Raw genomic sequence first — 11,358 nt, 5'->3', positions numbered from 1 at the left:
GGGGGGGGAGCAGGCGGGTAAGGGGGGGCTGAAACAAAGAGCTGCCAATCACCTTGGAGGCATCATCATCTCTAGGAACCAGGGGCACTGGGAGAGTCCTAGAACCTTCCTTGCCTCCTGCTCCTCCATAATGGTTATCTTCTAGGTGCCTCCCTTCACTCTGACATCTGGTTCTCGGGGGCTTTCAACTTCGAGCGCTACCAAATGCTACTGTCCTGTGGAAGCCGCGGCTGGAGAAGGCAGAAAACCCTGCCATGGGTTTCTAGGCAGTTAATGGATTAGGATAGCAAGGGACTTGGCCGAAACTAGATTGCTACAGTACCTAGAGAATGCCCACGCCATGGGGCTTATTGCTGTGGCATAACAAATACTTTTTATTACGGTGTCAAAAAAAAAAAAACTTTTTATGACATGTGCCCATTCCTCCATTTTCTCTCATTCTTGGGAAAACTGGAAGTCTGGAAGCGTCCGACGGGAACCAGACGATGAAGTCTAAACTGGTCAGTGAGGTCGAAATGAAGACAGGGGGAGACATCACCAGAAGACTGGGGCGAGGAGGACTGGTGGACACCGGGTACCACGGGAAGGCCTTGTCCGGGATGAACCGGAGGGGAGCTTCGGGACGAACTAGGAGAGCTCTTCGGAAGGCAACAGCCGCGAGCCGCACTCCCTTCCCCCCACTCAGGCCCCAGCCGGGCCTCAGCTCGGGCGCCGCCACCGCCCCTGTTTTGTTTCTATGGCGACAGGCAGCGCGAGGTCCGCTCCAAACATAACGCGCTGTGGAAAACATGCGGCCCGGGGGACCCCCCCGCAACCACCGCTCGGGACAGAGACATGAGGGGGCCCGGGGTTGTCGAGGCCACGTGCAGTTTGGCAAGAGCCCCCAGAGACCGCCGAGCCGCACCCGATGCCCCTCTCCCAAGCCCTCCGTGTCTGTGGCGGTTCGCGGCGGCATTCGGCACAGGCGCCGCGACTCTCCCCGGAGCGTCTGGACGGCAGCCCTGCCCCCTGGCCGGAGCCGCCTCAGGATGAGCCCACGGCCGCGCGCCTCAGAAGTCCGTGGCCCCACCTCCTGCACGCCCGCCACCTCTCAGGCCGCGAGAAACCGCGCCTCCCCTGGGGCCTCCGCACACCCCCAGCCCCCAGTGGCCCGAGAGGCGGCGGCCAGGGGCGGGCCCTGCCGAGGGAAGGCGGGCACTTCTGCGGAGCTGCTTCCGGGTCAGAGAGTGTGCAAGATGGCGGCGCCCATGGAGCTATTCTGCTGGTCAGGGGGCTGGGGGCTGCCGTCTGTGGACCTGGACAGTCTGGTCGTGCTGGTGAGGGATGGTGCAGGCGTCCTCTGCTACGCTCTGGAGGCCCGGGGAGGGGGCCCGAACTCTGCCGGGAGCCCAAACACGAGCGTATTGAGAGAAACTGAGGCAATCAAAGGCCGACGTGGGCTCAGTGACTATGCTATGATTTCCTAGGATAAGACTCGTGTAGCAGTGGAAGCAGGTCTAATCGGGATTTCAGAGACGCCTTTTAGACCTTGCCAATCCATTTATTGTCTGTGTGACCTTGGGGCAATCCCTTCTGGACTATCTCGATAATCTTAGACTTGGCATGTCTGCCCCTCAGCCCCCTTCACCCCCTTCTTCACTAAGAATTGATTGAGTGTAGTTGGTCGTAGAGCAGACAGCCCACAGCCAGACCAGAGTCCGGGAAAACTCTGTAACTAGACAGGTTTGCTTCACTTCGCTCAACCTCTCGGGATTATGCACGCATTTACTGTGCTTCTTACAGATAGATGCCAGACATTGCCTTGCAATGTTGTTTACAGAAAGGCAAACATGTAAGCAGAAAATAAAACGTTCAGGTACTTGATGCAAAAGCAGGAACAGTGTACAGAGATTGCCAAAGTAAGTCAGTACTTCCAGGGGAAGGGATAGTAGTGAGGAAAAGCTTTTGAGAGTGTAGGCGGCAGAAGGGAAGGTAAATTTTCCTGATGTGGAATTGTGGGAACGGACATAATGAACATGCCCGTAATCTCTCTGAGTCCCATTGGCCCTTTGTGAATGGGAATGGCTCCTCCTTCCACCTCTCCTCTTGGTATAAAGTGCCAGGTATAGCTCACAGCACATAATGGTCTAAGGAAATATTTCTTTTCTTGGTTACTTTGGGAAGCCATACCCGGGCCTCTCTCCCTTCTGCTTCCTTCCCTGCAGACCTATACCAGATTTACAGGTGCACCCCTGAAGGTACACAAGATCAGCAACCCTTGGCAGAGCCCTTCAGGTATACAGGTGGCCCTGTGAGGAAGGGAATTGTGAGGGGCGGTGCAGGAGTAGGCAAGCTATGATCTATGGACATACTTCTTTCTCAATATCAGGAACTCTGCCTGCCCTTCGAACCAGTAGTGGAGAGGTTATCTCAGTACCGCACAAGATCCTCACCCATCTTCGTAAAGAGGTAGGTGGCTGGACAGGGGTGACAAAGAAATCCAGTTGACACATGCCAAGTGAGATAAGGGTGTTCCAGAGCACCAAGGACGGGGTGAAGACCGTGTCACTGTGATAAGCAGATACCGAATGTAGAGGACTGTGGGGAAGGGGCAGACTGAGATCCAGTTTATTCTGAATGCTGAGTAGGGTGGGAGAAAAATGAGGGACGCTGATGAGACATGGGGAATAAAAAGGAATAGAGAACGGCAGTTGGCTTTGGGGAGGCCCTGGAAGCAAAACTAGAAAGGAACTTCTAGAAATAGGCATGGGGGTGCATACATATAATCCCAGTACTTGGTAGAAGTAGGATGATGAGAAATTTAGAACCATCTTTGGCTATATAATGTGTTTGAGGGCAGCCTGGGATACATGAGACCTTGTCTCAAAAAGAGAAAAAAAATCAGGTTTCATGGTGGAAACCTTTAATCCCAGCACTTGGAAGGCAGAAGCAGGCAAATCTCTGTGAGTTGAAGGTCAGCCTGATCTATATAGTGAGTTCCAGGCCAACCAGGGCTAGATAGTGAGACCCTGTGAAAGAAAAAAAAAAGAGTAGGGGGTAAGGCTAGAGAATGAGAGAAAGGAAAGAAGAAATTTCTAAGGCTATCTTGTTTCAGGGGCCAAACTATGCTGAAGAGGGGATTCGGGATGGAATTTCAGTGCCAGGCTGAGAAATTCGAAAGAGAATTATAAGAGCTTGGGAGGCCTTAGTTCTGTTCTTCTGCCTTTGACTGTGATGTGAAACAAGTAACTTTTCAAAGAAAGAAATTCTCCAGGCAATAGTGGTGCACGCCTTTACTCCCAGGACTTGGGAGGCAGAGGCAAGTAGATCTCTGTGAATTCAAGGCCAGCCTGATCCAGAAAGTAAGTTCTAGAACAGCCAAGACTACATAGAGAAGTCCTGTCTTAAAACAACAACGACAAAAGCAATAAACTCTTGTTTTTGTTTTTAAATGTTTATTTATCTTGTGGGTGGTCAGAGGACAGTTTGTGGGAATAAGTCCTCTCCTTCTGTGTGGGCTCTTGTGATGGGACTCATGTTCTCAAGCTTGCTAGTAAGTACTTCTACCTGCGGAACCATCTTGCCAACCAGAACTCTTTAAAACTTGGGGGCTTAGCCAGCATGCTTTAAAAGGTCTGGCATCGTGGTGTTGTTCCAAGAGGGAACACACCATCAGAAATAGGAGCCTCTTTCTCATCTCTACTTTCCAGGGAGCTGGGAAAGTAATGGAAGCTTAGAGGCCCAGAGAAATAGAATCCAAACAAAAGCCAAGGTTCCTGGCAGGACCTGGGTTCCTGCCTTGATTCCTTACATATAAACACAGCCTTTCCAATTTCCAAAGTGTTTTTTCCTAAATTATTTCCAAACCCAGCCACACAGAGGGAAAAAGATTACTATCTCATTCCATAAAGGAGAAAGTGATGTTCAGGAAATTTAAGTACCATACTCAAGAGGTTGTCTGGGGACAAAGATTTTTAGTACATGGAAGGAGCCACTAAGCCCCAGACTGAAGCCTGGAAAAGTAGGCCCCACTAAGACACGAGTCCTGGCAGGATGTATGTGCAGTGATGGCACACAGGCTTTGAGTGAAGCAGAGGAGAGCCAAGAGCTTAGTAACGAGAGACAAGTTGGAGGTGGGGATGGCTGGGCATAAATTTACTGGGTTCAAGGATGGTGCCCCCTAATTTCTGCATCACGGGCTGAGGCCCAGCCCGCAGTGAGCTCCGCTCTGCTGCTCTGCGGTGTCTGGATCAGGAAGCTACTGTTAGAAAGTTGGCTGTCAGCGGCATGCTGCCAGCTTTCCGTGGAAACTCTGGGAGCTGCTCCCACTGTGTGGCCAGGCCTCCTTTCTTCCCCCAGTGGGTGCAGGACCTCAACAGCCAGTGGGCTGCAAAGCCCAGGCTTTCTGCCAAAAGAAACAGGCTACTGGCTGGGCTGAGGCAAGGAGTCCTGAGCAGGCAAAGCTCCCGATTCTCCCTCTGCTATGCTCAAAGGCTGTTGTGGGGTACCAGCCCTTCTGAGAGCGCGCCCTGCACTCCTTTAGTGTTCATCTCACGAACATTTCTTCCACAGAAGTATAACGCTGACTATGATCTATCAGCTCGGCAAGGAGCGGACACCCTAGCCTTCATGTCTCTGCTGGAGGAGAAACTCCTCCCTGTGCTGGTGAGTACATCTGGCCCTAGCATGCACAGCCTGTGAGAAAGGGGGCAGACATACACATCAGAGCAACACGGGACTTAGAGTTCCACCCGTGATAGGCAGGTGCACTGGCTCACATTTCCTCTCCTCTTCTGTCTGCCCGACCCAGATACATACTTTCTGGGTAGATGCCAAGAACTATGTAGAAGTGACCCGAAAGTGGTATGCAGAGGCTATGCCCTTTCCTCTCAACTTCTTCCTGCCTGGCCGCATGCAACGCAAGTACATGGAGCGGTTGCAGCTGCTGTGTGGCGAGCACAGATCGGAGACTGAGGAAGAACTAGAGAAAGAGGTAGCACTGGAGCAAATGAGATGAGTGCCAAAGAGAGGGCTGAGAATGAAGAGTGTCCACAGTGGGGGCGCCACCGCTCCCCACCACATTCCTGTGTCCTTCCCTACAGCTCTATCAAGAGGCTCGGGAGTGCCTAACCCTGCTTTCTCAGCGCCTGGGCTCTCAGAAGTTCTTCTTTGGCGATGCGTGAGTCTTAACTCTAAGGGGAACAAATGGATGTGTGAAGAAAATCCAGCTTCAGGTGTCAAAGCCTGAACTGGGGCGTGAACAGGAAGTTCTTAGGACAGGCACTGACTCTGGTCGGGGACGGCATATGGGGCTAGAAGCTCCTTGGTGGTACAGGAGGGAACTGTTGGGCTGTGGGGCACTCAATGTGTCCTTTATGCAGCCCTGGGATAGAGCTTCATTCAGGGCCAGGCTGGCGCCACCTGGGGAAAGACTCCCCTCACCAAATCCAGAGCTAGGTGTCCTGCCCTTCCCCTGGTGACCCCTGCTGCCCAGAGCTTACTCCACCAAAGCAGACTTTTTCCTCTTGCTTCATGCTGACCCTCTGCACGGTTGTCCACTTCCATCCCACCCTCTTCTGTCTCTCCAGCCCTGCCTCCCTGGATGCCTTTGTTTTTAGCCATTTGGCCCTGCTGCTGCAGGCAAAGCTGCCCAGTGGGAAGCTGCAGGCCCACCTTCGTGGGCTGCACAATCTCTGTGTCTACTGTACCCACATCCTTAGCCTCTACTTTCCCCGGGATGGAGGTAAGGAACGGATGGGGAGGAGGGGCTGGGGTCCAAGGACTACCTCCCTTGCCCACTTTCTTTTCTTGTCCCCTAGCTGAGGTACCACCTCCACGCCAGACGCCAGCAGGCCCTGAGACCGAGGAGGAGCCATACCGACGCCGGAACCAGATTCTGTCTGTGCTGGCAGGGCTGGCAGCCATGGTGGGCTATGCCTTGCTCAGTGGCATTGTTTCTATCCAGCGGGCATCTCCTGCTCGGACCCCGAGCACCCGGGCCTTGGGCATGGCTGAGGAGGATGAAGAAGAATGATGTGTTCATGCTCTCAGGACTGATTTTTCTACTGTCATGCATTCCAGATGCCCCATTGTTAGAGCACCCAGAAATGGGGTGCTATTCCTAGAATAAAGCTGTTCACACTAACTGAGACCAAACATTTTCTTTGTTATGGGTCTGTCATTTTCCTAGCTGCCACAATAGGAATGCATAGGTGTAGGCCTCCCCACTGACACTACTTTAGTCCTTACACTGACTTACATTTCTTTTCTACATAGGTCCATCTTCCCAAATCTTCCCCATCCCTGTCTTGTGTTTACAGACAGTGAACTCACCCGAGGCCTAGGCCCAGTTTCCTCATGCAGCTAGTGCATGCGTGGGGAACTGTGAGGACACTAGGGCCTCCCACCCCTAGCACATTCTAGAAGGGAGAACAAGACACCCAACCCTTGGCCCGCGCCTGTGCCACTGTGAAGTCACCCGGGAGCACATGAGCTAACTCCCTTTAATGTCCATGCTGTTCCGTCACTGGCGCCGCCACAGGTAAGTGTGAATGGAGTAACCAGGTGAGATGGTCTCCAGGAAGCCCAGGTCAGGGTCACTGATGGTAAGAGGAACGTCCTTGGAGGAGCTGGGGAGAAGAAAAGCTGAAATCAACCCGCTGCAGCCAACCCCCAACGCTGCTCAGGCCCAGACCTGCCCTTGTACCCAGCTTACCGGTTTAACACGACTACAACTGCAGAGCCGTCAGGGCGTATCAGTGCCACCGTGTCCAAGTCATTCTTCTCACTGGCCACCAGCCCTATTCTCTGGGATCCCTCAGGAATGAACTTGCTGAATACAAAGACAGGCAGCATCACGGACCACCCTGAGGGCACTGTCCCATCAAGCTCCGCCAGCATTGTCTCTGCTTCTGAGACCAAAGCTGCCTGGGGCTGTGCAACTATAGTCCAGCTGTGTGGGAAACCCAGACAGGGGCTGGGACAAGACTCCCTTCACTCCTGTGCTGCTGGGCCTCTGCCCTGTCCTGCATCACGGCTCTAGCATCAGTCACCCAGGGATTACCTGTGTCTATGGTGCCACCTAGTCACTTCCTGCCCACATGGTGCAATAGAGGAGTAGTGTGCCTCTCCCAGGGTTGCCACCCTGAACACCTTCCTGCTCCTTCATGGTATAGGATGATGTAAGCCTGCTACGGAGTATGGGTGCCCACCCCCTGCTCACCTGAAGTGGCCAAGGTGGTAGAACATGGGTTGTTTGTAGAATGTGTCTTTGGGGATGTCTACAATAATGGGGCTGTCAACAAAGTTGCGGACCCAGTTGGGCCCTCCCTCAGGATTCAGAGCAAGGTTCCAGTCGGTCCATCCAGCCACGTGATAAAGAAGGTTCTAGAGTTGAAGCAAGGAAAAGTTAACTTAAAGATGGGTATCCTTAGAGAAGACAGGTGAGAATCACATAAGGGAGCTGGGGCTAGGAATGGCTTATTCCTTTGAACGAGTGTCCTGTCTCAGTATCTGGAAAGAGGGTTGTGAGGATGAGGCATCTTGGAACCGGGAAATTGGAGGCAGATATGGCCCTCTGGCCCCAGACATGAAAACAAGGACTGATGGGAATATACACCTGTGAAGAAAATGATAACCCTGGCATCCCACAGTTGCCTCAAAGAGCAAGCTGCCAAGCCAGCTGAGAAGGAAGGCCTGTTTGCCTGTCCCAGGTGGTCTGTGTGGGAAAGGGGACAATAAAACTCACCGTGATGATACTGTGGCTGTACTGCGTCCCTCGACCCCAGGAGCCCAGCCGGACACTCTGTTCCCAGAACTTGGAACCCACACAGGCCTCTGAAGCAAAGAGTGTTGTGTTGGGGAACAAGCGGTGTGTCTCCCCTAAAGTGGCTTTGGCTGGAGCCAGAAAGTCCATGTACCAGTGTACAGCAATGCCATGAACGTACTTAGCAGCCTCTGGGTCTGAGAGCACCTACAGAGAGGAGGGAGCATTAGGAATGGGGAGCCCTGGCCACAAGTCCTGCCCAGAGGACTCTGATGGGAAAGGAAGTGACTGGCAGGATGGAAGACCTGGGAACTAAAGCGACAAGACAGCCATAGGGATCCGTCAAGCCCTGGAGTCCAGAGATGGTAGTGTCCCGGGCAACCAGATCCAGCCTAGGGATCCACAAATCTTTCTGGATCTGGCAAATCCATGCAGCTGAGGACCTGGGTCTGATCTCTAGCACCACATCCACTCAAAGCCTTGCGATTCTAGCACGGGGCAGAGAGGGACAGGTGAATCCCTGGGGCACGGGTAGCAAACCTAGCTTAATCGGTGAGAGACTCAGTCTCAAAAACCAAAACAAAGCAAAGGCCACAGAAAACTCAGCAACTGTTGGCTAATCTAAGGGCCACACCTGCACCTGCACAGACATAAAATTGATTATCATGAGGCCAGAGTATGGTGTCATGCACCTTTAATCCCAGCAGGGAGACAGAGACAAGTCGATCTCTATGAGTTCAAGGCCAGCCTGGTCTACAAAGCTCTTAGTTGGCCTGGAAGAAGTCAGGTGTGGTGGCTCATGCCTATAATGCCAGCACTTAGGAGGCAGGAGGGTGACAACTTCAAGGCCAGCCTAGTATAGATAGCAAGATCCTATCTCAACTCTGGCATAGGGAAGGTAACCTAAAATTGTAACCAGACATTTTGGGTTTTTTTTGTTTGTTTGTTTGTTTTGCTTTTTTTTTTTTTTTTTTTTTTTTTTTTTTTTTTTTTTTTTTTTTTTGGTTTTCGAGACAGGGTTTCTCTGTGGCTTTGGAGCCTGTCCTGGAACTAGCTCTGTAGACCAGGTTGGTCTCAAACTCACAGAGATCAGCCTGCCTCTGCCTCCCGAGTGCTGGGATTAAAGGCGTGCGCCACCACCACCCGGCTGTAACCAGACATTTTGGGTGGTGACTTGGGATTCACTGGGGCACCCTGGGAAGTCCTAGACCTTACCACCTGTGCCCAGCGGGGCAACAGCAAACGCTGATCATCTAGCATGAATAGCTGGACATCATGAGAACTGCGGTTAAGCGCTGGCCCTAGGTCGCGGGCAATGAAGTCTCTTTGATGCTCAGCAGTGAAGCCCAGGCACTGGAAGGGGTACCCAGTCAAGAGTCCTGCAGAAGGTTCATTCTCCACTGTCATGGCCCAGAATTTTATCTTGTACTTAGCATAAGCATCCAGAAACCTGGCAAGAAAGTGGATAGAGACCTTGGGATAGGTCTTGGAAATTTACGATCTGAAAGGCACAGAACGTAGAAAGATGAGCTGAGACGCAAATCTGGAAGTGGAGCAAGCCAAGGGGTAGGATATAGACCATGGTGTCCCAAAGAGGTTGGTACAGACCCCATGGCTCCGATGGTCCCTTACTTGACAAAGTAATTGGCCCAGGTCTGGTGATAGATATCCCCTGGTTGTCCCTTGAGGGACCCTTTTCCATTCACTGCTCCGTTGGTCTTGAGCCAAGTGGGAGATGTCCAGGGACTGGCAAAGAGTGAGATGGGGCGTGGGGACATCTTCAGGGCTCGGTGAATCAGGGGTATCTGGAGATAGATGTCGTGAGGAGAGAGGCACCCAGAAATGGAACACAAACTGGCCCAACCAGTGCATCAGGTCCAACCACCAGCCCCCACCCTCCTACCCCAGGGCAAGTAGGCTGCAGGAGAAGGGTTCTACATGACCTGCAGAAAGTTCTAACTTGGCCCTTCCCAGCCTTCAGCCTCAGACAGCAATACCAATAGGACTGAAGCAGCCAGAATGCCCACCTTGAGCTTGGTGTCTTCTTCTGGGAGGCTGAAGTTGGCAAGCTGGAAGTCATTAGGGGTGTCAGCATAGGTGTAGACACGAATGGAGAAGTCACAACTGGCCATGGGTACCCGGATGATGTTATATTCAATTCCTGCAGAAAAGGATGCCCAAGATAGGGAAATCTGAATCAGTAGAGAATGGAGCTGAGTTTGGTGGCACCATGATGTTAGTCCCATCCCTCTGGATGAGCAGACCAGCCAGAGCTACAAGGTAAGACCCTGGTTTTTTTTTGTTTATTTTTTTTTTTGTTTTTTTTGGTTTTTCGAGACAGGGTTTCTCTGTGGCTTTGGAGCCTGTCCTGGAACTAGCTCTGTAGACAAGGCTGGTCTCGAACTCACAGAGATCCACCTGTCTCTGCCTCCCAAGTGCTGGGATTAAAGGCGTGCGCCACCATCGCCTGGCTAAGACCCTGTTTCAAATGAATAAATAAATAAAGGGAGGCCTGGCAGTGGTGGTGCACGCCTTAATCCCAGCACTCGGGAGGCAGAGGCAGGCGGATCTCTGTGAGTTCAAAGTCAGCCTGGTCTGCAGAGTGAGTTCCAGGACAGCCAGGACTGTTACACAGAGAAACCCTGTCTTGAAAAATAAAAGACAGAAAAAGAAACAAACAAACAAAAACCAAAAAGGTGAATATGAAAACTGACTTTAATTACGTGTTAGTCCTCGATAGGTTCTCATTCAATATGGTCCCTTCTCCAAAGGGATCCCAGGGAGTAGGTGAGGAACCATGGAAACCATGGTCCTAGACAAGTCTGATATACAGAAAGAAAGGCGGGAAGGGACAGCGGAAGAGAAAGGAACGAGAGGCAGGATGGGGATGTAGCTCGGGTGGTAGAGCACTTGCCAAGAATGCGTGAAGCCCCAGGTTTGAGCGCCAGACTGGGTGAACGGTGTGATGACACACATCTATAGTCCAGCTCTCAGCGGACAGAGGCAGGAGGATCAGCACTGACTACACAGTGGATCTGAATCTGGAATACATGAGACCCCCAGGGGGGTAAGAAGGGAGGAGGCAAACGACAGGGAAGAACACGAAAGTCAGAGTAAAAAGGCTGGCAGGATGGTTCAGTGGGTAAGGGTGCCTGGTGCCAAGCCAGAGGACCCGATTCAATACCTATGATCCACATGGTGGAAGAAGATGACACCTGAAAATTGTTCTCTGACCTCCGCACCCATGCACAGTACACACAATAAATAATAAAATGTAATAAGAATTAAAAAAAAATAGGGCTGGAGAGATGGCTCAGAAGTTAAGCACACCGGCTGCTCTTCCAGAGGTCTTGAGATCAATTCCCAGCAACCACATAATGGCTCATAACCATCTGTAACGAGATCTGGTGCCCTCTTCTGGCATGGAGGTGTACATGCAGGTGGAACATTGTATACATAATAAAAATAAATCTGTTAAAAAATAAATAAATAAAGCCAGGGTATAAAAAAATGTATCGGGAGGCAGAGGCAGGCGGATCTCTGTGAGTTCGAGACCAGCCTGGTCTATAGAGCTAGTTCCAGGACAGGCTCCAAAGCCACAGAGAAACCCTGTC

At 51.9% G+C, this 11,358-nt stretch overlaps 2 protein-coding genes across 2 annotated transcripts in view; one reads left to right on the top strand and one right to left on the bottom strand.

Moving 5' to 3' along the window:
- The first annotated feature begins 392 nt into the window (after positions 1-392).
- On the top strand, positions 393-6,135 carry Mtx1 (metaxin 1). Its single transcript, XM_005367150.3, has 8 exons — positions 393-1,316; positions 2,205-2,274; positions 2,369-2,448; positions 4,552-4,644; positions 4,790-4,972; positions 5,082-5,158; positions 5,568-5,722; positions 5,799-6,135. The coding sequence occupies exons 1-8, from the start codon at positions 789-791 to the stop codon at positions 6,011-6,013; spliced, it is 1,401 nt and encodes a 466-aa protein (XP_005367207.1). The 5' UTR covers positions 393-788; the 3' UTR covers positions 6,014-6,135.
- Gba (glucosylceramidase beta) overlaps positions 6,067-11,358 on the bottom strand; it is a 7,088-nt gene continuing 1,796 nt past the window's right edge. Inside the window, exons 5-11 of the mRNA XM_005367149.3 lie at positions 9,772-9,905; positions 9,377-9,549; positions 8,960-9,194; positions 7,727-7,951; positions 7,202-7,365; positions 6,695-6,811; positions 6,067-6,608 (exon numbers count right to left, since the gene is read on the bottom strand). Of these exons, the coding sequence (XP_005367206.1) occupies positions 6,503-6,608; positions 6,695-6,811; positions 7,202-7,365; positions 7,727-7,951; positions 8,960-9,194; positions 9,377-9,549; positions 9,772-9,905 (1,154 nt within the window). The 3' untranslated portion in view covers positions 6,067-6,502. The remainder of the gene's footprint in view (positions 6,609-6,694; positions 6,812-7,201; positions 7,366-7,726; positions 7,952-8,959; positions 9,195-9,376; positions 9,550-9,771; positions 9,906-11,358) is intronic.

Source organism: Microtus ochrogaster, unplaced genomic scaffold (assembly GCF_000317375.1).
Source record: "Microtus ochrogaster isolate Prairie Vole_2 unplaced genomic scaffold, MicOch1.0 UNK16, whole genome shotgun sequence".
NCBI lineage: Eukaryota > Metazoa > Chordata > Mammalia > Rodentia > Cricetidae > Microtus > Microtus ochrogaster.
Note: the sequence above shows the minus strand (reverse complement) of the source record. Positions and strands in the feature narration are given on the sequence as shown.